The sequence below is a fragment of the Peromyscus californicus genome, unplaced genomic scaffold, assembly GCF_007827085.1.
Source record: "Peromyscus californicus insignis strain IS unplaced genomic scaffold, ASM782708v3 Scaffold_20__1_contigs__length_68692818, whole genome shotgun sequence".
Lineage (NCBI taxonomy): Eukaryota > Metazoa > Chordata > Mammalia > Rodentia > Cricetidae > Peromyscus > Peromyscus californicus.
This window is the reverse complement of record NW_026294503.1, coordinates 65767428-65793039: the sequence shown is the minus strand read 5'-3', so window position 1 is coordinate 65793039 and position 25612 is coordinate 65767428. Positions and strand designations below refer to the sequence as shown.

General features: G+C 46.6%; 1 protein-coding gene across 10 annotated transcripts in view; it reads right to left on the bottom strand.

The window, feature by feature from the left end:
• The window catches only part of Scn8a (sodium voltage-gated channel alpha subunit 8), a 175757-nt gene that overhangs the window by 48769 nt on the left and 101376 nt on the right, over positions 1-25612 (bottom strand). For 6 of the 10 annotated variants that reach the window (XM_052749004.1, XM_052749001.1, XM_052749000.1 and 3 more), the window contains exons 12-13: positions 19181-19567; positions 5633-5765 (exon numbers count right to left, since the gene is read on the bottom strand). In XM_052749004.1, coding sequence (XP_052604964.1) covers positions 5633-5765; positions 19181-19567 — 520 coding nt within the window. The remainder of the gene's footprint in view (positions 1-5632; positions 5766-19180; positions 19568-25612) is intronic. The other 4 variants (XM_052749006.1, XM_052749009.1, XM_052749005.1 and 1 more) reach the window with 1 other exon arrangement.

Here is a 25612-nt window from a genome sequence, read left to right as displayed (position 1 = left end):
CCCAGCACAGCAGTGCATGTGTGGAACCCCAGTGCCGGCGAGACAGAGATGGACAGATCCCTGGAGCTCACTGGTGCCAGCCCAGCCTCCTGACCTCTGGTCTCCATGCGCATGTGCACAAATGTGTATCTGCACACGCCTATACTAACACACACATGTACGCGCGTGCACACACACGGAACTAATTAAACAAGCTAAATGATCTATGAAGCGCCTCAGAACACCCTAGCAGACAACGAGCGCTCTGGAGAGTCTATCTGGCAGAAATGCTGTCTCCATCAGCAGAAAAGGTAGCGCTGTCCAGCCAGCACACCTGTATCCACCATGTTTTCAGAGGACAGTCACACAGGGAGCACCCTCCTCATGTCCCGTCACTCTCTTCCTGGCTCCATCTCTCGTTCTTTCCTGCGTTCACGCTTTCCTTCTCTTCCTGCAGCCTCTCTCTCCATCCCCGCTACACTACCTTTCTTTTTCCCTCCCCTTACTTTGTCTTGCGCCTTCTCTCTTAAAAGAATCTAGTTTTTCAAACACCTCATGTGGCCCATACATAACGGAGGTAAGCCAAGAACTACTCTGGCTGAAGTGTGAGCAGGAGCTTGGGACCAGCCCAAGAGATGCTCTCCTTCCCGGGTGACCTCCCCAGACACACTGACACATGGACGCCCTCCTTCCCGGGTGACCTCCCCAGACACACTGACACATGGACGCCTCCTTCCCAGGTGACCTCCCCAGACACACTGACACATGGACGCCTCCTTCCCGGGTGACCTCCCCAGACACACTGACACATGGACGCCTCCTTCCCGGGTGACCTCCCCAGACACACTGACACATGGACGCCTCCTTCCTGGGTGACCTCCCCAGACACACTGACACATGGACGCCTCCTTCCCGGGTGACCTCCCCAGACACACTGACACATGGATGCCTCCTTCCCGGGTGACCTCCCCAGACACACTGACACATGGACGCCTCCTTCCCGGGTGACCTCCCCAGACACACTGACACATGGACGCCCTCCTTCCCGGGTGACCTCCCCAGACACACTGACACATGGATGCCCTCCTTCTAGGGTGACCTCCCCAGACACACTGACACATGGACACCCTCCTTCCCGGGTGACCTCCCCAGACACACCGACACATGGATGTCTCCTTCAGGAGGTCCCCCAGACCTGGGAGACTCTCAACACTGAAAAGACACTGACTACATGGTCTCTCAGATTATTTAGGAGGCCAAAAAAGATGATTGGGTGGCTAAGGCCGAGAGCCGCTCAGCTTGCAGCCACATCAACCCAGGGACAAGGCTTAGGTGACCAAATTCTCCTCAAATTACAGGAAACGGAACAGTTAGGATCACAAAGCTCAAGTTCCTCATCCAGGGAAGGTGTTCTTCACAAAGCCTAACTTCAAACCAGCCAGACCCACATCTTAAGACCAAGGCGGTGGAAACCAGACAGACGGACATCTCGAGACCAAGGTTATAGAAACCAGACAGTTGGACATCTCAAGACCAAGGCGGTGGAAATCAGACAGACGGACATCTCAAGACCAAGGCGGTGGCTCTGCAGGACCCCAACCCCGTTACACTGATACAATAAAATAAAGTTCTCCCTGGAGCTGGGCACCCTTGTAAGCCTAGCACTCAGGAAATTAATGCAGGAAGATTACCACAAGTCTGAGGCCAGCCTGGGCTAAATAACAAGTCCTGGGCTAGCTAGGGCTGTAGGGCTGGCTGCAAGAAGTCCCCAATTTTAAATACGAAACCCACCAACAATCAAATAAACGAATATAAACAAAATAAACAAAAATTTCCAATGTTTCCCCAAGAGCAGGATGGCTGCTGTCAACCATCCTGTTTGTCCTTTCTCTAGCCAGCTGGCTGTGGCTCAGGGTGATGGCTTTATTTTAGGTAGGCTGGGTATCTGACTGGCTCCCTGGTTGCTAAGAAAATGGTTGCCTTGGTTTTCAGATTGAAGGGCCCCAGTGAGAGCCACGTGGGAGTTTGCGTGGGAAAAGAAGTCTGTGAAGAGAACCTGCCTCGGCTTCTTTCTCTCAGAACTCCCTCCTTTCCCAAGGTAAATTTAGTTTGCTTCCCCAAAAAAGAAAACGAAAAGGTTCTCTTATTTCCATAAATTCTTACAGTACATATTTGGAAATCTGGTTCCGCTCCTTTTTTATCTCCTCCCTTCTCCAAATGTCTGCAGCTCGGCGGCTCGACTGTGGAAGATGAAGCCCTGACTGTTCACATTTGAGAGATGACATAATTACCACACTACACAGCACGAGGCTTCAGGTTCTACCAGAGATCAAGGGGGTTCTCCACCCTCCCGGAGGCCAAAAGATCCCCACGGGGTCACCTGTTCCGTACCCCTTATCTATCCCGGGGCAGGGGCGAGCCTCGGGCGATCAGCTCCACAGAGGGTACGATGAAGTGGAGAAGATCCTTGACTCAATGGGGAGGCTTGTTAGTTCCTTTTTAGTTCGTTATTATTATTATTATTATTATTTTTTTTTTGGTTTTTCGAGACAGGGTTTCTCTGTGTAGCTTTGCGCCTCTCCTGGAACTCACTTGGTAGCCCAGGCTGGCCTCGAACTCACAGAGATCCGCCTGGCTCTGCCTCCCGAGTGCTGGGATTAAAGGCGTGCGCCACCACCGCCCGGCTAGTTCGTTATTATTTTATTTTGAGTCAGAGTCTCATTATGTTGCCTCATGGGGTTCACTGGATCTTCCTGCCTCAGCTTCCCTAGTGACAGAACAACAGATACACACACTGTACCTGATGTTTTTACAGGGACTTTGCTGTTATGGCCAGGCCCCACAGGCCTCCAAGATAAAGTGTTTGTTGGGAGAATGAGCTCAGATAAAGGAGTGAAGTGTTTGAAGGTTTGTGGAGTTTCTCCTACATTGCTTCTGGATACTTTTAGAGGGGTTACCCACACATCTCAGTCCTAGGAATACTGGAAACCATCTTCAAAGTGCGCCTGTTAAGTTCATCACGACGGAGACTTGGATGGACCAACAAGTTTCTGGTAGGAGTTTCCCTCAGCTCGACTTGACAACTTTCAGCAATTTTTGGCTAGGTAGGAAAGAGTCCCCACAGCCTCTGCACTTTCAGCTGAACCAAAGAGGTGATGGCAGACACTGACAGCTCCGGCTGGATGATGCTGGAGAGGCCGTGAGTGTGCGGCCAGTTCTCTCCAGGGAATCAGCCCCTCCACCCACCATCACTAACGCCCCTTCCCCCTCCCCAGGGTCTTCTCTCCTCCCTCAACTTTAGTGCAGGCCTACATCTGACCCAGGCCCGAAGCATCCCCGGAGCTTAAGGCTCTGCTAGCTGGGGATTTGGTGGAGTCTACTGCACACGGCTAAGTGAGTTTTCAATAGGATGGTGTGAGGAAGGGCAGAGAGATTTTTCTCCTTAAGAACAGGGTTCTAAGCCGGGCGGTGGTGGCGCACGCCTTTAATCCCAGCACTCGGGAGGCAGAGCCAGGCGGATCTCTGTGAGTTCTAGGCCAGCCTGGACTACCAAGTGAGTTCCAGGAAAGGCGCAAAGCTACACAAGAGAAACCCTGTCTCGAAAAACCAAAAAAAAAAAAAAAGAACAGGGTTCTAGAACTCTCACTACAGTATCTAAACCTTTAGATAGGCAAGAGTCTGTTTCACTGGTTCAAAATCAATGAAATCTTTAGATTAGATCAATGTCAGAGCTTCCCAATTTTAAGTCTGGGAAACAGGAATGACTACTCATTTAATGTTTTTAATGTAGCAGGCAGTAAATACAGCAGAGTCAGTGGTTAAAAATCAGTTAATGTCTTCTGTCTCCTCACACTACTCAGTTCTAGCTCATCAGCTTCAGTTAAAGGGGTCAAGACACAGGACAGGACAGGAGGGGTGTCTGGGCTCGGGGACAGGCTACGGGAACAGTTGGGCCTACCAACAGAGCTGTGCCGGATGACCACAACTGCAGCCACAGCCGCCTCCAGCCCGAGGGATGCTCCATCTTTTTCTTTTTAATGCGTGGCTAGTGGAAAGTAGAGAATGTGAGAGCAGAATGGGGAAAGACAAGGTCAGTTTTTAAGGTGCAATTGCTCCAGTGGCATAGATCCAATTATGGCTTCCACAAGGAATTCCAAGCACAGCGAAGGCCAGTCTGACAATGTTGTCTGAGTCTCCACACTGGCCGAACCCTGAGTCTCCAGGCCACTACAACGAGCAATCAGTAATTGCTGCTCTGGATAGATCATTCTCTTGTTCCCATGCCCCTGCCAATCATGACTGTATCCACGGAGTTTGTTCTTCTTCCTGAACTGCCAGGTACACTTGGAAAGATCCTGTCTTGGTCTCTAAGTGAATAATAAAATGAGTCAAAATTCTCAGACTAGTGTTTCTCAACTTGGAATTCTTATAGTCTGCAGTAATTTGCCTGAAACCTCAAAACACAAGCCACAAAGCTTGAAGATGTTCCTTCAGACACTGAACGCAACGGGAACTGAAAAAAACTAGAATGGACGGTGGTTGTTTGGGCAGCTGGAGGGAGGCTGTTCAGTTTTTAACAATTAGACACACTTGACTTGATGCTCTCTGAAGCCCAGTTATGGTGTGTCTCATTTCTCTCTGGGGGTAACAATACTCCTACAGGGGTTTCTTAGGAATTCTCTTTCCATGGTACCCACATCCCAACACACACACACACACACACACACACACACACACACACACACACACACATGTCCTGTGGCTAGCAGGACACTCCTAAGTGCCATCATCTCAAGGACCACGGTGAGTGCTGAGGCAGATTGTTCGTGTGTACTCTGAGAATAGCTATCTAAAGGTAAAGCAGTACTGGATGAAGAAAATCCTCACAGAAATGGGACTCCCATGTGAGGGATCCTAGTCACTGCATTTACCTCCAAGAGGAGCCTGGGATACACACAGGACTGCAGAGAGGGTGGTGGTTGCCAGAGGTACCCTGGCCTAAAGGAAACTTCTCAGCAGTTCCATGGTAGGCCAAGCTGTGTCAGGGAGAAAATGGAGCCGGGAGATGTCAGCACAGCGACATCACTGGAGACCGGTTAGGATTCGAAAGTGGCGGCTTCCCCCTGTGGCACAAAGTCTTGGGGAGAGACTCTTGGTTTGGGGCTTATCTCGTCACATATCACACATTATCTGTGGATGTGTGGGGTGTCTGGAGAGTGGCAGAATTAGGGGCCATCAAATGCACAGAACGTGTTCCTTCGGAAAACATCTAAAGGGCTGCAAGTCACTAGAGAGGAAAAGAGGATGTTGTGAGGCCGAGGCCAGGAAGGGACTCCATCATGTGGAATGTGCCGCTCTACCCACAGCATCTACCCAGGATGGTTTCACTGGAGCCTCTAGGGACCCTCTGGCCATTCCACACTCTTCTCCATCCTTCTTGCCTCTGTATGATGCCAGAGGCAGACCTTAGGTCTTTATTTGATTCTTTGAATGTGGCTTCGGGAGGACAGTCTGTGGCCCTGGTTTCTATGTTTGGTAAGATCTATTGCAAAGGCTCCGAGTTTTGCAAAGCTCACATCGAGGGGCAGGGTCTCATTTGCCACACACACGACACACTCCCAGATCGGCTGCCAACAGGGACCCGGGCACATACCTTCTACTAGCGTGTTTGTGACGACACTCATGATGCTGTTGATCCTGTCCTTACGTCCGTAGGAGGCCAGCTGCTCCATGGAGACCAAGAGAGACCCAGGGCCTTTCTTCTTGATTTCCACTTCAGTTGTTCCCTAAAACAATAAAGAAACACAACAAAGCAAACAGGGGTGAGTGAAGTCTGGTACGCAAGGCTTGGGCCCCACTGGATTGATGGTCCAGAGTGTGAGCAAAAGCCTTGTGATCTGCATCGCTCTCTTAAAGTCTTGAACATTTTCTAGTAGTTCTGTGAGAATCCCATATGTGTTTTGATTATGGGTACTCCCTTTCCCAACTTCTCTCAGGTCCGCTCTCCCACTTCCCTACCCACCCAACTCTGTGTTCTCCTACCTCTCCCAGCAGCCAGGGGTAGACTTCACGCCTACCTCCCCTCTCCACGTTGGCATCTGGTCTGGCTTGAGCTGCCACAAGTCTTACCCAGCTGTGAGCCCTGCGAGCCACAGTTAACAAACGGCCGGCAAGACATCCTGATAGTAACCACTTTCTAACTGGATTTAGGTCCTGCTCCCTAAGACATTTAAAACAAATAAACTACTCGACCCTATAATCCTACTCACTTTAAGAAACAGAATGCAGTAAGTCGGCCATGGATTATATTTAATCAAATCTTCAATGAACCACGACTCTGGCTGGGACCTGAATACCTCATCTGGTTAAGCGTAAAGTAGGAAAACCGCAGCCTGGGGCACCACAACCCTGTCTTCCTGTCCTCACCTTATAGCCACAACATTTGGCTGGAGTTGATCTATTGCCAAAATAAGTCAAATTCACCTCCACCCGGAACTCGGGAGGTTGCGCTCCTTCCCAGATGCTGCTTCTGCCTGGAGAAGTGACATCCCCGTCCCTTCTAAATGGTGAGCAAATATCAGCCTGGCTAAGCGTTAGGAAGCCGGGGCTCTAAGCCCTCTCCAAGCCATAGAATGCTGTGGGATGGTCTGTATGTCAAATTGCTCTGATTGGTCAATAAATAAAACACCGATTGGCCAGTGGCCAGGCAGGAAGTATAGACGAAGGGACTAACAGAGAGGAGAATTGAGAGAACAGGAAGGCAGAGGGAGTCACTGCCAGCTGCGCCATGACAAGCAGCATGTAAAGATGCCGGTAAGCCACGAGCCACGTGGCAAGGTGTAGATTTATAGAAATGGATTAATTTAAGATATAAGAACAGTTAGCAAAAAGCCTGTTACAGCCACACAGTTTGTAAATAATATAAGCGTCTGTGTGTTTATTTTATAAGTGGGCTGTCGGACTGCCGAGGCTTGGTGGGACCTGGAGAGAAAACTCCAGCTACAACAGAAGAAAGTGAGATAAGACTGATCTTAAGTATATTGCACCATATGCTTCTCTGGACATTTAAAAGTGGCCAATTTAAAAAAAAACAAAACCTCACTTTTATGCTGGATGTAGTGATGCACACTTTTTGTTTTTTGTTTTTTGTTTTTCGAGACAGGGTTTCTCTGTGTAGCTTTGCGCCTTTTCCTGGAACTCACTTGGTAGCCCAGGCTAGCCTCGAACTCACAGAGATCCGCCTGGCTCTGCCTCCCGAGTGCTGGGATTAAAGGCGTGCGCCACCACCGCCTGGCGTGATGCACACTTTTGATCCCAGCACTAGTGAGGCAGAAGCATGTGAATCTCTGTGAGTTCAAGGCCAGCCTGGGCTACAAAGTGAGTTCCAGGACAATCAGAGCTACATAGTAAAATACTGTCTTGAAAACAAAACAAAACAAAACCCATTTAATTAAATTACAATGTTTAAATTTCCCAACCAAATAAAATACAAATGGTAAATATATCACTGGGTTGTTATAAAATATATTTGTTTAATGCTTAATAGTGGTGTGCTGGGCTGCAGTAGAGTTTAGCACCATCACCACTACCACCACCACCACCACCACCACCACCACCACCATTTGTAATGTGGATGTGAGTGCTTTGCCTGTGTGCATGTCTGTGTAGCATGTTTGTGACTGGTGCCTGTGGAGATCAGATCCTCTGGGACTGGAGCTACAGACAGTTGTGAGAAGCCACGTGGGTGCTGGGACTCAAACCTGGATTCTCTGGAAAAGCAGTTGCCTTTTCAGCTCCCAGGGATGAGTTTCTTACTGCCCCTGGATTATGCTCTTTGTGACTATTTTACATCAGACCAGTCTTAATGGAAGGTTTAAAAACCACCTCTTTAGTAACCATGCTGTCCTGCACTACGCCACCTCTGTGGTCTTTCCTGCTCCTTCCGTGGTGGCTTAGACAGACAGTCACCATTTCTAGCACAGGAAAGACATGTTCATATGAGTTGAGAGAAGCATGCCAGATCAGTTGCAAAATGATCTTGGTTGTCTTAGAAATAAAACACTTCTAAGGAGCTCCCCAAACCCCTCGGTCCTTACACGCTTTAGATCTGAAAGATGGCAGAGGGTAATAATTCCTAGTAGATGACAAAATTTATCTCATCAAAGTGTTGACTCACACTGTCTTACCGACCAACACATTTGGTTCACGTGGGCCTTACTTGTTTGTGCAGCAGAGCTACAGAAGAAATGGAGAGGATGAAGAACTGATTTCCTTGGGGATTTCTAACTGTAGTACTATAAAGACATCTGTGTATGTAAGTATGACTGACCCATTATCTCAGATAAATACACATTTCTCTGAGGAACCACTTTCTGCTAGGGTTTCCATTCTGATAGAACATTTAACAAATCAGATTAACCTGCTACACTGCAGAAATGATAATCATGTAAAAATGAACATACAAAGGCTCTGCATATTAGACACTTACTTCTGCCACTGGATTGATTCTAGACTGTTACTGAGTTGACCCTTCAATCAATCTACAGTGTATATGACAGATGGTTTTCAGAATGTTCTCTCCCAAAGAACCAAACGACGACTAAGGAATGGGAAATTACATATAATATGGTTTCGGTATCTTACTTTTTTCTGCATCTGTATAAAACAAGATATAACTTCTTCAGAATATATTAATAATGACCTTAAAAACCAGGATTAGTGAAAGCAGAGTCTGAAGATCGAGTGAGCTCACTAGGCCGTCATCTGAGGACCCCCGCTAAGGAAGCCCCCATTCTCGCCTCTGCAGAGACGCGGACTGGACTCACGCCATGTGCTCTTTACTCCCAGTCTTGGCTGTTTTTTAAAGATCTCCACATAAACCACGAAAAGTTGACCTTCCAGCTTATTAAGTCAGAACGACTGCTATTCCTGTCTCCTTCTGGCCAATGGAAGGAGACCAGAGAGAGGGTACAGGGAAGTCAGCGTCGTCAGACTGAGAGAACAAAGCGGATGCATAAGATCACCTCACAGACACGGGAAACCAGCATCTACAAATCAAACACCTCTGCGACACTGTAGCTCAACAAACGTAAAGGGGACAGGCAGCTTCAGCCTGACCGGAGAGAGCCAGCACCACGCCTCTGGGAGCCTGACCGGAGAGAGCCAGCACCACGCCTCTGGGAGCCTGACCGGAGAGAGCCAGCACCACACCTCTGGGTCAGACTTGAAACCCTTTCTTTAAATAGGAGAGAAGCTGTCTTCTCTCGTCACTCCTATCAGCTGAATCTGAAGTCCAGGCTAGTGCAGTAAAGAAAATAAAAAGGTAAATACGGCAGCTATTAACAGAAAATATTATTGTATATATAGAAACTATGAAATTTTCTCCAAACCCTCCACAGCTAATAGAACCAAGATGCTACAATGTATAGAATGGAAAAATCTACTGTATTTCTATATCCCAGCAATACTTCAAAAATAAAGCTCTAAAAATTGTATCTTTATGGTAATATAGAATAAAACTATTTAAATATGTGAGACTCCCATGATAAATTATGCAGCTTTCCTGAGAGATACTTCAGGAGACTTAAATAAAGGAGTATATTTTTTTTTTGTTTGTTTGTTTGTTTTTTTTTTTTTGGTTTTTCGAGACAGGGTTTCTCTGTGTAGCTTTGCGCCTTTCCTGGAACTCACTTGGTAGCCCAGGCTGGCCTCGAACTCACAGAGATCCGCCTGGCTCTGCCTCCTGAGTGCTGGGATTAAAGGGAGTATATTTTTATTTATACTAGATAAATGATGTCCACTGATACCAAAATTAAGATGTCCTCTCTCTTCAAATAGACTCACCAGTTCAGTGTAATGCCCAACAAAGTTCAAGGCTTTTAGGAAGAAACTGATGTTTCTGAAATTATTAAGGACATGTAAAGGCTGGAGAAAGAAAAATGAATCTTTAGAAAGACTGAGAATGTTCAAATAACCTCCTGAAGGACATCCGTCACACACCTCTAAATGCACGCAGATTTTTGTTTAAAAGATTTGTATTACCCCATTTCAAAACTTCTTACGAGGTGGGAATGAAGAAGGCTAGCATGCGTTGACATAATTAGAGAGAATGCAGGGAGCAGAGCGGACGGACGCCAGACATGACTCACAGTGCATGAAACAATGCGTTTGCCTGAGGCACCGACATGGCGGGAAAAGAAAGCCTTCACAAGTGGTGCTGAAAGACTGAGGACCCATCAGGTTAATCCTCACTTCACTTCATACACAAAAATTAATTTGAGAAGACCGGAGATGTGACTATGAAACCAAAAGCCATTAAGCTGTCAACAACATTTTCATAACATTGAAGGCAGAGGCAGAGTTCTTGAACAAGATGCAGAAAGCAATATCACAAAATAAAAATTGATGTTGGATTTTGTCATAATGGACTTATATCTACGGCATCAAAGAAACTAGCAACAATTCAATAAAATCAGTTAACAGTGGTCAAGAGATCTCAAACAATGCACTAAAGAGGATATATGTATGGTGGCATTGTGTTCCCCAAAATATTGTGCACCCTAATAAACTTATCTGGGGTCGGAGACAGAACAGTCACTAGATACAAAGGCTAGAAAATGATGGCACTCACACCTTTAATCCTAGCACTCCAGAGGTAGAAATCCCTCTGGATCTCTGAGTTCAAGGCCTCATTGGAAACAGCCAGGCATGGTGACACACACCTTTAATCCCAGAAAGCAGCCTTTAATCCCAGGGAGTGGTGGTAGAAAGCAGAAAGGTATATAAGGCATGAGGACCAGAAACTAGCAGCATTTGGCTGGTTAAGCTTTCAGGCTTCTAGCAGCAGTTCAGCTGAAAGCCATTTGGATGAGGACTCAGAGGCTTCCAGTCTGAGGAAACAGAATCAGCTGAGAAGTTGGCCAGGTGAGGTTAGCTGTGGCTTGTTCTGTCTCTCTGACCATCCAGCATTTCACCCCAATAACTGGCCTCAGGTTTGATTTTATTAATAAGAACTGTTAAAATTCCTGCTACATATATGCACTCCCACAGCTCAACTACCTCTGTCACTGTAAGCCCCAGCCTCACCAGGGCTTCATACTGGCCTTGGAATCAGGTGGGGTCTTCACTCTCCTTCTGGCTCCCCAGTCTTATCCCCAGGTTTGTAGGAGACTACCTACTGTGGCGTTCCCTCCTCTCTGCCCCATCCCCAGGGACTAAGCAAATCCTCCCCTACATTCCTCACCCATCCCTTTGTCTCCCTGGAAACCAGCTGGCCATGGTCCTGTCCTCCAATGTCAATCACCCAGGCTTATCCCTAGCTCTGTGACAACCACTAGCATGGTCCTGTCCTCCAATGTCAATCACCCAGGCTTATCCCTAGCTCTGTGACAACCACTAGCATGGGCCTGTCTTCCCTGTGGACCCACAGATTCTTCTGGCAGACACAGCTTTCCTTCCTCATGTACCACTCAGCCTCCCACCCCCATCTCCCCACCCTTCTAGCCCATCCCCATTCCTGCATATCAGCTCCCCAAACCCACAAACGAGTTCTACCCAGGATTCCCAGTGACCACATCCATCAGGGACTAAGTCCGAGAGGGCAACAGAAACCAACCAAGACAAGACCAAATCAACACTTAGAACCACAGTCATCCCAGACCCAGATGCCTAGACTCCAGCCTAAAAACACAATCAGTAACAACCAGGACAGTATTTCCACCAGAGCCCAGCAGACCTACTACAGCAGGCCCTGAGAAATTCGATGTAGATAAAGCACAAGGTGAGGACTTCAAAATAGCTCTTATGAATATGCTCAAGGACCTTAAAGAGGCTATGAATGAATCCATTAATGAAATCTACGAAAACACACACACAAAAAAACAGTGAAATGCAATGAAGAAAAGAGCTGAGCACATGAAAGTGGAAATGGAACCACAAAAGGAAACCCAAATTGTGGTAAAAGTGGAAATGAAAAATTTAGGAACTCAAACAAGAACCTTAGAGGCAAGCCAAGAGAATACCAGATACAAAAGAGAGAATCAGAGGATGTCAGAGGAGCAGCAGGTGGCAATTTAAGTTCAGGTGTCAGCCCACCAGGAGGTGAATCCCTGAATGAACTACACACCTGGGTACATCTCAAAACAGAAACACCTTGTTGACTGAAGGAAGCTGAATCAAAACCACGCATTTCACAGTGCTGGAGCAATCCTTGGCTGTCAGACAATCCCTCCACATCCTTTCACCTGCAAATGTGGCACCTCTTGGGCAACCAGCTAACAGTGGAATGCTTTGACAAGGAATATGGGCCACAGAGTATGTGGCGAAGGAGTCACTGTTACATGAATTACAGAAACAGTCAAGGCCAACCAAAGGAAGGACACGGGCTGCAAATTCAGACTGTGCTACAGTCACTTGCTGCCATTTGATTCTGTCAGGGACTCAGGCATGCTGAGAAGTGGGGTGCTCCACTGGGCAGAGAGTGGGCTCCTGATGTGCCCTGATTCCAGCCAGGGCCACTGACACTGGAAGCTACTGGCTGAGAAACTGGGGGCAGAACGGCCCACGTGACTGACTGCGGTGTATGACCAGTTTACTCTGGTAAACCTGGACCTTAGCGGCAAATGAGGACTAAAATTAGGGAAGTGGTCAATGAGGCTGGCTCCCTGGGCTGTCTGTCATAATCCAGGGGCTTGAGTCCTTTGGCCAATCACAGCTCTAAGGTCTCACATGAAATCTGTCACTGTGCACTTGCAGATGTAGACTCCAGTGTTTTATCAACTCAGACTGACTGAGAGGTGGAGTCTCCATCTCTGAGGACATAAACTCAAACTGAAACTGCCTAACAACATCTGTGCCCGTTCACAGTCATTCCTGACCCCACTCTCCTCTAGACTCTGCCAGTCAAAGCCGATTTCTCTCTCTATGGATTTGCCTCTTTTCATTAAATGCAGTCATATAATAACCTTTTACAATTGGCTGCTTCACTCAGCCTATCTCTGTGTTCCATCCATGGTACATACAACCTCGTTCCCCTTAACAGCCGAACAACCCTCTTTTGAGGGGCTGAAACGCCTGTTGTTCATTGGGTGATGAACATTTGGGTGTTCCACTTTCCAATCACTATGACTAATGACTGTGAATATCCGTGTATCTGTTTTGTGTTAACATGCTTCAGTTCTCTTGTGTGTGTACTAGGATCAGCATTGCTGGATCACAAGACAACGCTATGCTGCTTTCTGAGGAACTTTACACCCTCAGGAGCAATGGCTGGCTGTTGTTTCTACAATCAGACCACAGACACCGATGGATGGTAGATTGCTTCAGATAAACCAACTTTTTTTTTTTTTTTTTTTTTTTTTGAGACAGGGTTTCTCTGTGTAGCCTTGGCTGTTCTAGAACTCACTCTGTAGACCAGGCTGGCCTCAAACTCACAGAGATCTGCCTGCCTCTGCCTCCCAAGCTCTGGACTAAATGTGTATGCCACCACCGCCCAGCAGGTGAAGCAGCTTTATAGTGGGCTCACCACCTAGGGCTCTGCTAGGGATTCTGGGAAGTGACCCATGCTAGAAGCTGCAGTCAACTCTTACCACTTGGGGGCTGAGAGTCACTGGGCTGGGGGAGGGGGTGGATTGCTGACCTCTGGGCAGGGTTGGTCAGGCACTGTGGCACACATCTGCAAACTCAACACTTGGAGGACTGAGGGTCGGAAGCTCAAGGCTTGGGTTACTTTCTAAAAGAAAGTAAAGGAGTCTGGAATTCCAGCTCAATGAGCTCAGTGCTTCTCTAGCACACATACAATCTCAGAATCCCAGGAACACACACCACCACCACCACCACCACCACCACCACCACCACCACCACCACCACCACCACAACAACCAACCCTAAACTCAGCATAAGTTAGCTCCATCCCTCCTAACCCAAATTCAAAGTCTCTCAGGGTGCTTGGCTACTGACGTCCGTCCAGCCTCCTGAACTGCAGCCCTTTCCATGGAGACACTGCTGCTTCTGTAAGTGGCCGGTTCTGCCCACATTTCTCCAGATCTGCCCAAGGAAACTCCCACTTCATACGATTCTAAATTCCTCTCACAAGGAATTCACAACTGAACTTCATCTGCCAGGTGCTTTCTTAGAACCATTACAACCATCAACCCAATCTCCCATTCAAACATTTCTACAGTTCTTGCAAGGCTCTACTTTGGAATAAGTCTATACTAATCTCTTTTTCTCAAAGGATCTTTATAGTCTTAGAAGGAGTCCCGCCCTTCCTAAGGCAGGCCACTCAATTCTTCTATCTTTCTTGGGGCTAAAAGAGCGAGAAGGGAGCATGAAAACCACATGGGGAGATACACGCTCTGTGAACACCTCAACACCAAGGTCAGCACATCTAACCTTCACAGTAGCCCACAGCAAAGGCCCTCCTCTGCTGCTTTCTTGTTTTTGACTTTGTTTTTTTACAGAGAAGAAAATGGGCCAAAGGATATAGTTTCCCAGAGTCACATGAGTAAATGGGGACCGTGGGCTTTAGAGTCAGGACATGTGGTAGAGAAAGCTTTGCATCCGCATCCCAACTCTCCTTATTGTGCAGCCCGGGACAGGCTGCTTAACTAACAATGAAGACAAAAGCGGCGGCCCTCTCTCAAGGAGTAAAGCTTGGGCATTTGCAATCTGCCTCAACAGATTTCGGTGTTAAGTGGGATTTCTGGGTGCTGGTGGCACCTGCGTTCTTCATGAGAAAGCAAAGATTCTGTTACTTTTCCAGTTCAGAGAGAAAGACACAGAAAAATCTCCTCCTCCTGTGCTTCAGCAAAAAACAAGTGTAAAAATTCCTGAACTGTGAAAAAAAATGATTATTCAATACTGACCACATAATTAATGAGAATGTGAATGTTTTTTTGAGACACCTATGATATAATGTCTGAAGTCTTTATTTTATGTGTACGGCTGTTCCCTGCATGTCTGTCTGTGCAGTATGTGCACGCAATGCCTGCAGAATCCACAAGAGGGCATCAGATCCCCGGGAACTGGAGTTACAGATGGTTGTGAGCTGCCATGTGGGTGCTGGGAATTGAACTCAGGTCCTCTGGAAGAGCAACTGGTGCTCTTAACCTCTGAGCCGTCTCTCCAGCCCCCTCTCCTTGTGTTGTTTTAAGCAGAGTACTGCATTTCTTAACTAAATTCAAAGAACAAAACTGTGCATGTGGTGTCCTAAGCCAGGACACTGGTGCACCGGCGGCTCCCAGTCCAGTCCATGAAGTATGAGTACGTGTGAGACAAGTTCAAGGACACTGGTGCACTGGCGGCAGTGGCGGCGGCGGCGGCAGCGGCGGTGGCGGCAGCGGCTCCTATTTCAGTCCATGAAGCTTGAGTACATGTGAGACAGGTTCATTCTCGACTACAGGCACAACCCAACATGTCTGACAGCAGGGTCACTATAGCTCAGCCCAAAGAGAGGTGACTATTTATTGGGTCTAGGCTGCCAGACGAGTAGTTAATACCTTAAAGCTCATAATTAAAATTATAATGTTTAACATAAAAGTATTAATATGCCATTTTAAGAAAAGTAAGTATTTCTCCAGCTTTGCAAAGAAGCTGAAAGTCTAGCTGTCAGAAAGATCTCTTGGGCTTTAGGAGACCTTGGTTCAAGTTTCACTTATACATACACACACACAAGTTACCAAATCTCTCTCTGAGGACAAAAATGACCTACTTTATAGTGTGGTCACAAAAATTAAGCGATAGTAAGATGTGGTGGCATGTCTATAGACCCGGTACTGGGAGGGTGAGGCTGCAGGATACTGAGTTCAACACCGTCCTGGGTTACACACTGAGAACAAGGCCAATTGGAACTACACAGGGAAACCTTGTTTCAAAACAAGCAACCAACCAAACAAAACCCAAGGGCTAGAAAGAAATGTAGCTCAGTCATAGAGCACTTGCTCAGAATGTGCAAGGTCTTGGGTTAGACGCCCAGTATCACACACAAAATATGGGTAGTTGGTAGATACATAAATAAGAAAATCACAAGGAAGGGAAAAATAACTAATAACTTCTCATCCCAAAGGCAACTTCTCTGACCTTCCCCTCGATGTCTGTCTTTATGTGGATTTGACCGCATACTACAGAGCCGATACATCCTACTTTGTCTGGTTCTTCATGGGCTGTTAATGCAACTGACCCATTTTCTCACACCATAAACAACCAGCCCTAACTGAAGCATTATGGCTTCTAATAAAACAGTGTTGCTGGTTATGAAGACGCTGAGAATGACATGCTCTTGCCTACTGCCTCTTCCTGTCACGTTGGAGCTCTGATCTCCTGGCCTTGGGACCTCCATTCTATCACCGTCATCACTCAGGATCACTTAGAGAACCTCCTAAGTGCCTATGTGGACCAGACACTGGGCTCCTCCAAAGGCCCCCAGGAGGAACTCTGTAGGCCACAGTACAGAGGAAATGAAGCTGTACTCCACAGCCATCTGCTTAACTGAACCTAAAAAACATTTTTCCCACGGAGTACAACAGAAGCCACTCAGCAAACCAAACCTAAGCAAACCCAACTCAACCCAACCCAACTCAACCACCTAAGCAAACCCAACCCAACCAAACCTAACCAAACACAACCAAACCAAACCTAACCAAACACAACCAAACCTAACCAAACACAACCAAACCAAACCTAACCAAACACAACCAAACCTAACCCAACTCAACCAAACCTAACCCAACCCAACCAAACCTAACCCAACTCAACCAAACCTAACCAAGCACAACCAAACCAAACCTAACCAAACACAACCAAACCTAACCAAGCACAACCCAACACAACCTAACCAAACCTAAGCAAACCCAACTCAACCCAACCCAACTCAACCACCTAAGCAAACCCAACTCAACCCAACCTAACCAAGCACAACCAAACCTAACCCAACTCAACCAAACCTAACCCAACCCAACCAAACCTAACCCAACTCAACCAAACCTAACCAAGCACAACCAAACCAAACCTAACCAAACACAACCAAACCTAACCAAGCACAACCCAACACAACCTAACCTAACCTAACCAAACCAAACCAAACCCAGCCAAATCCAACCAAATCTAACCAAACCAAACCCAGCCCAACTCAACAAAACCAAACCCAAGCTGAGCCAACTGTCAGAACACTTCCTGGACATCTCACCCCTTTTCTTTGGGGAAAACGTCAGCTTTGTTACTTGGTTTATAAATCATAAACCTTCCGGTATAACAAAATTCAGCTCTGAATATTTGAACTTTTTTTTTTTTTTTTTTTTAGTTTTTCGAGACAGGGTTTCTCTGTGTAGCTTTGCGCCTTTCCTGGAACTCACTTGGTAGTCCAGGCTGGCCTTGAACTCACAGAGATCTGCCTGCCTCTGCCTCCCGAGTGCTGGGATTAAAGGCGTGCGCCACCACCGCCCGGCCAATATTTGAATTTTTGAGCTGCCCCAAGTGTACCACCACATGACCTATCCTGACTTTCCACTGATACCAATTCTTGTTTGTTTTCCCAGAGTCTTTAACTATCTAGGTATAAAGCCCACAATTTACCCTAGAAACATAAATCAGTGAAAATCAATACAAAAACAAAGGTGTAATATAACAGTGATATCTTTGTTTGTTTCGGCCGGTTCTCTAGGCTGGAGGACTTGAGTCACTGTTCATCATTAGTTGTCATCATAACTTTAAATAATCAGGTCTCCAGAAGGGAAACAGTCAACTCAGCGAATAGAGACCATGTTAGAACTAACTGGAGGAAGAGGATTGGGTCTTCAGAGGTTAACACTTCTAAAAATAATCTATAGGCTGGTCTAGAGGTGTAGTCAGTGGGAGAGGTTTGAGCTCCTATGTAGAAGACCCTGGTCGGATCCCAGCACCAAATTCAACAGCCATGACACAGAAAGGAAGGGAACATTTGCAGCTCGTAAGTATCTAAGGGACATGGCATTGTCCTTCTAAATAAAAGGACAGAGAGAGATGAAGCAACCTCAAACACATTCAAACTCACTTGAACTTTTTTCTTTTCCATTTTCTTCCACCTAATGTGTGGTGCTGGAGAGGAAACCCAGGGCCGGCGGCATGCCAAATGCCTTGTCCTCCATTAAGCTACATATGCCAGCCCTATCTTGTGGATTTTTATCCGCACAGCCAACAACTGCCCTAAAGTCCTAATACAGATCACTCAGGAATATTTCACCCCCCATTATCCACGTTCTTTCACACATGCGTCATGCTAATTAAAGGGCTGGCTGTCTTCATGCTGTTAGAGGCTGAGAGGTTAGAACAATGGACGCATGCCGCCTCAGGGCTCACACCAGCTGCAGAGGCATGGAAGACCTTCAAGAGGTGGAGGTGGGAATGGTTAGGATTACTGAGATATAATAACTGAAAACTTTAAAAAGAGCTTAGAATTTAAAGAAATGCTAAGACATGGCTTTTCCCAAAGAGGGGACTTTGAGCCCTTAGACAACTGAGTCTCTAAAGCTATTATCCGCTACTGCTCCACAGCCTGAAAACTCACCCCGTTTAATCTTATCTTTCGCTTCCCTTGCCTCCTTCCCCCAACCTCCCACTTCCTCCTCTCCTCATTTCTTCCCATCCCGATGCTTTCTGAGACTCTGGGTCCAGTGCTCTCTTGGTCTCAACCGCTGGCCTCGCTCGCCTGGTACAACCTCCACCCCGGCATACTGCATGAATAATCCTCTTTGGAAAAAAATCACATCTCATCCTTGTAGAGAGGCAGAAAATTATTCAAAAATAGTATTGAAAAAAATAGAAACAGTAAGGTCTTTAAATTCAAAGCTGTTTTCCTGGTAGGAAAAGACGACGGAAGAGAAGCAATGATTTCAGATCGGCTCAGACTAGGTCACTGGTGGTGGCAACTGGTCAGTTTCATTCCATCAAAGCAGGTGTGTGTGTGTGTGGGGGGGCAGATTTACCCAGGTGGAGGGAAAGAGACAGGGGTAAATAAAAGGAGCCCGGAAACAAGGAAGACGGGGCAGGAGTAAACGAAGCAAAGTAGTTAAGGGGAGATTAAGGGGAGTAAGGGGCGGATGGAAAGGAGGACAGGGCAGGGGCGTTAATCAGAATGGAGGGCAGCCCAAGAGGCGGGCGGGCGGGCGGGCGGGCGGGCGCAGGAGCAGAGACTGCCATGCCTAGCCTGGGCCACTGTGTACTTCCTTACGCTGTCCGTAGCTGCCTTATCTATTTTCACCTCAGGCAGGAGCCGCCCGATGTGCGAGCCGGGCCCGATGAGCGACACCACGCCGTTGCAGTCCACCGTGCTGTTGCGCTTGACGCTGCGCCGCAGGCTGGGGAAGATGCGCGACGAGCGGCTGCAGCCGCTGTAGCCGCTGTAGCCGCTGTAGCTGCTGCGGCGCTCGCGGGCCCGGATCGGGATGAACAGCGAGTCGCGCCGGCCCTCGCTCTCCTCCACCGTGCTGTGCTCGTCGTCGGCGAACTCGTTCTCCGAGCCGGGGTCTCGGAACCGCCCGGGACCCCGGAAGCTGAAGATGCTGCTTTTGCTGTTGTGGCGGGAGAGGAAGGGTGAGCCCGGGATGCTCAGCAGCGACTGGGAGGGCAAGGGAGACAGAAAGAGAGAGAGAGAGGGTGTGAGACCAACCAGCAGCCCCATGCACCCCTGCAGGTCTATTACCCTGCATCACTTCACACTTACTCACATCCCGAGGCCCACACACCCGGGATCACCTGGCTACTCAGCTAGCTGGGTGGTCCCTGCACGCAAATTACAGGGTTTTTGTTTTTGTTTTTTGTGGGTTTATTTTTTATTTTTTTTATGTGCTTACTACCAACTCTCACAGAAAGTGCTTTTAAATACTGCCCAAGTTAAGACTCCACAGCCCATGAAGCAAAAGTCGTTAGAGGTGCCACACCTCTGGCCCTCTCTCCATGTGTACCTGTCTGGAGCTCTGATAACACCACAAAACGCTGCTGTTTAGTCAGCTGGCACGTGATATATACCGCCTCCACTTTAAAGTCAACATCTTTTAAAATCAGAATTGTAAGTGGTTGTGAATAATTTCCTAATTCAGTTAGTTGTAAATTACGTAATTCCCAGCACTCACATTTTCAAGTAAGACTCTTTATCAAGTTTTTCATTTCTTTTTATTCTTTTTATCAACACATACTCCTATTGCACATTTCCTCCAAAATTTTACGAAAGTGAATTTTTATGCTTAAATGTGTTTTATTGGTTACCACTGAGTACTGCTCTGCATCAAAAAACTATAAATAAGCAACCTTAAAACTTTATTCTGTGACCATGAGTCCCTAAGATATTCTTCAAATTCTCTCATATTCAGTTTTTATTATAATTTTATGAATGTAATTGATCACACTACACACACAGTATACACTTGACAAGCAGGTGACTTAAAGGCAGTTATTAATTGATGAGATGGCTATTTTTCATTGTGCTTACTGTTTGTTGACAGGATTACTTATGAGTGGAAGGAGACAGGGCTCACCCATGCCCATCCTATAATAATTCACTTTAAGTGTTGGGAAGCTTTATCCATGTGAATATAATCTTGGAAAGAATTGTGTTATAATGTCATATAATGAACTCTTTCCAAGTTATACGCCAAAACCCACATGGCAAACCACCACTCAGATGTAGTGGAAGGATCTGTCAGCTGACAAATCCATTCCCCTGTGCATCCTGTTGAGAGCAGTGAGCTTGCTAGCCCATGGAGTGCTACCTGGCTGGAAGCCGTCCCTTCCCCGACCGCTGAGGCCCCCAGGAAGTGTGTGTTATGAACAAGTCTGGGGACAATGATTACTCTTTCACTTAAGACGGCTAACACAGCAGAAAAGGGAACACTCAAAACCATGTTCTATTTCCATTACTGTTGGCATTTTAAAATAAAACGATTTTATCACAGTGCGTGCTTTAAATACGCTGATCAGTCTTAAGGGTGCAGACAGCCCCCTTAGTTTATTGGGAGTCTGCAACATGATCTAACTGACAAAGTGTTCTCAATGTCAAAGGAAGTGGTCAATTTGGACTTGTTGTCATTTGAAAAAGTGTGACCTCATTTTTCATTTGTAATATATGTGTTTCCCTCACAGTAACCCAGTCCTGAACTCACAACACGCCAGAGCCTTTGTAATTACTTTACTCCTAACAGACACATGGAAGGAAGAGATGAATTGAGAAAGTCTCACAGAGGAGTTGGGGTTCCTGTGTTAGAGAACATTTTGTAGGCACTGATACGTTCAATTTTCCTTTTATCCGACATCCTTGAGGAAATGAACCATACAGGCGGCCTAGGATGAGAAGATGGAGCTTCTAAAAAGGGAAGTGGGGGGAACCATACACACACCACATACACACACATACACCCCCCCCACACACACCACATATACACCACACACACACCACATACACACACACACACACACCCCACACCACATATACACCACACACACACCACATACACACACATACACCCCACACACACATACACACACCACATACACACACACACCGCACACTACATATACACACACATACACACACACCACATACACACACACACACCCCACACCCACACCACACCCACATACCACATACACATATACACACATACACACACACAACATACACACACATACACACACCCACCCACATACATACACCACATACACATACACACCCACACCCACACACCACATATACACCACACACACACCACATACACACACACACCACATATACATACACATACACACACACCACATATACATACACATACATACACACCACATACACACACATACCACACACACCACATACACACACATCATACATACACACACACCACATACACACACATACACACCATACACCCCCACACACATACACACACCACATACACACACACCCCACATACACACACCATACCACACACACACACCATACACATACACACATACCACATACACACACATACACACCACACACCACCCCCCCACACACACATACACACACACCACACACACACATACACACACACCGGGGAGCTTTGGGTCACAGGGCTTGATCTCAGGCACAACTCTATATAGGTTAAAGGTTAGGGGATCCAGTTCCTGAAAACTGATAGATTGCAAAGTATTCACGTGTTCCCAGGGAGAGGAAAGCCCAGCGTGAGAAGCACTTCTGTAAGAGAGCAGCTCGTTAAACAACTGACCCAGGGCAATGCTCGCTGCTCTGTGGGACGAGCCTTACCAAGTAAGGGTTCTGAGGGAACTTTCACAACTCAAAACTGCAACACGAGTTTTGCCTTAGAGTTTAGGCCTAATTTTCAGCTAAGATGACAGCTGAGTCAACATACATTCTCTGTGCTGTCAATAATGCATGCCTTTAATCCCAGCACTTGGGAGGCAGAGGCAGGTGGATCTCTGTGAGTTCGAGGCCAGCCTGGTCTACAGAGCGAGATCCAGGACAGGCACCAAAACTACACAGAGAAACCCTGTCTCGAAAAACCAAAAAAAAAAAACCAAAAAAAAAAAAAAAAAAAAAAGAATTCTATTTCTGGTTCTATGCTCCGAGTGTCCCTAGCTCCCGTCTCTCCCTGTGATGGACAAAGCCCCTGTCCCTAGGGTTGATGTTCTCTGAAGAACTCTGTTCACCTGCTGTGTGGTCTTTTCCTGACTCGGCTCTAAGGAACCCACAAACTTCTGAAACCTGTCTGAATTTTGTCCCTGGAGCCACATGAAGAAACTCAGTCAGGGCTAGGGATGCAGTCCAGTAACAGTGCTTGCCCAGGGTCTACCCGCACCCCAAAAGTTTTTTTTAAAAAAAGGAGAAAAAGAAAAAGTAAAAAAGAAAAGAAATTAGAGTCAGAGGTCCCTGCCACCGGCGTGACGGTGAGGCCACTGTGGACCACTTAGATGCTGCACGCTGGCTGTGTGGGAAGTGGCTGAGTTCAGCACCATCTCTCAGTACCCTCACTGTTCCACCACAGAGGGGCCGGCACTCTGGTTCGATTCCAGCATGCTGACTGTATCTTGTTTGTGAGTGAGTTGGCACTGTACGGGTACACACGTGGCCAGCTCCTACACTTCCTTCTTCCAGTCGGTGCTGTCCACTGTGCGCTGGCTCAGGGCCTCTCTACTTCACTCGAGGCGTCCTTGGGCACTCTCCTCGGGTTACTGCTTCCTTCCCCTGAACCTGCTCTTCTCACTGTGTGCGCTGAGCGCAACATTCACAGATCAAGGCTAACACAAAACTTATTGGCTTACAGTAGGACAGATGAACACTAGGAAGTTTTATGGCAATTAACATTGTCATAACATCAGAGAATATGGTAATTTTTCTAGAAATTCATTGTTACGTTTTACAATAGTATCAGTGCATGAACAATTGGAAAAAAATAGAAACTAGTCCTTCACCACAGACAGTTTGGTAAAAAACGACTGGCTGGAAGATGGTGTCTTAAGATACAAAGATGAAAGCTGGGCATGCTGTCATCCCAGAACTGAGGAGGCTGAGGCAGGAGGATCACAGGTTTGTGATCCCGTCAGGCAATCATATCAAGACCCTGTCTCAACAGTAACAAGGACCACCCTGAGAAGGCTTTGCACTTCTGTCGCAGACAGCTACTCCACAATGTGGAGGGCCAGTCTCCAGGAAGGAACAGTCCAAGTAGGGAGGCAGGTTTGAGAAAGTGCAAGGCTGGAGAGTCTGAAACAATGTGGGGTCTATGTGAGCTGTAGAGGAGGTACTTAAGCACTGGGCACTCAGCCCTAGAATGGTTTGGGGTGGGGAAATATTAGCTTATAAACACAGGAAATAGCTAGGGGCAATGGCTTTGGATTGGTTAAGTTACGATAAAAGACACATTCAAAAGCAAACTATGAGTGGATAGAAGAGAATTTTTTTTTGTTTTTTTCCGAGACAGGGTTTCTCTGTGTAGCTTTGCACCTTTTCTGGATCTCGCTCTGCAGACCAGGCTGACCTCGAACTCACAAAGATCCACCTGGCTCTGCCTCCTGAGTGCTGGGATTAAAGGCATGCGCCACCTCCAGCACTCAGACCCCTCTCCAGGTTCAGAAGCCTTTGCATTGTTAGATCTCCTTGGAAATCATCTACAAGCTCCTTAAGGGCACAATGCCTTTTTTTTTTTTTTTTTTTTTTTTTTAAATCTCTATCTCTTGGACTGCTTTGTGTACAGTAGACTTAACTAGATTACATGGCTTACATTCTGATTACCGTGCAAAGTGGCCACGCGCACGTGTAATGGGCCCCTGCTCCACCCTGGACTGGATCATGTCTCACTGACACTGCCTTGTGAGCTAACCGCCACCTAAGGAAAGACGTTTTATTTGACAAAGAAATTTAATTTTACTTAATAAAAACCGATTGTCCCAAGGCCATGGCTCTATTAACTCCTGGGACCAATCAGGTTTATGAAATGAGCAGGACTTACTTCTTATTTTCAAAATTCTTCTTTTCAACCAACTAAGTGCCCTGGCTCTTCTCTGATGGTCACACCAGAGCTACTTAAGAAACGTGGCTTCTATGGATTTTTCTTGGAAGAATAGCCCTCGGGTGCTCTGGACTTTATGGATGGACCCTGCATTCTCCACACAAATCTGTAGATACCCACAGGCTTGTGACCACTGGCTGTTTGAAATATGATAAGCACATAGGTGGTTTTAAATTCTGTGTCATTCTCTTCTCATGTTTCCCTTCCCCTAGCACAGTGATTCCTAAACTGTGATCTGAGGACTTCCAGTGGTCCCTGAGGTCTATCCAACCACCTCCCTCCCAATCCGGTCAGAACTATTTGATGATAACACCTGATAGGATAACTACTTTAATCATCCTTATTTCCTTATAAGCATCCCAGGGAGACTGTGGGCTGATAGCTTTGCTCTATTTGAAGACTTTTAAGAGTTTTAATACTTTATTTCAACATTTGGAAGATCTTATAGCCAAGGGGTCCAAACTTTGGCAAAGAATAATGCATGTTGCCATCATTCATGGTTTAAGAACTGTGGGTACAAAACAGCAAAGGATTTTAGCATATGAGCATGTGGAAGTTTAAAATACATACACAAATAAGTATCTTTAAATTTTCTTAAATATAATTTCTAACAAGATAGATTAAAATACTTTTTAAAAGGCAGTGTGGGGCACTCAATCACTTGTACATTTACATGTGTGCTGTAACTCATGGGAATCTGTTCAGGTGGGTCCAGGATTTGAACTCTGGCGGTCAGCCTTGGCAGCCAGCTTCTTTACCCACTGAGCCATCTCACCGATCCCTGACTAATTTAAAAGATATAAAGGTATTCTAAGACCATAAGGATCTGAAAGCTTCTGCAACAGAATAAACAGGCTTCACAAAACAAAAACACAGCTTCGACATCGTATTTATCAAACTGCCATGAACCCACAAATGGAGAGCAGTGAGACAGGAGCAGGGATATGGGAGATGTTGGAGGAACAGACACATACCTGGACTGTGCTATGAAAAACTAAAAAAAAAAAAAAAAATTGTTTGCTTGTTTTTCAAGACAGGGTTTCTCTGTGTAGCTCTGGCTGTCCTGGAACTCAGAGATCCTCCTGCCTCTGCCTCCTGAGTGC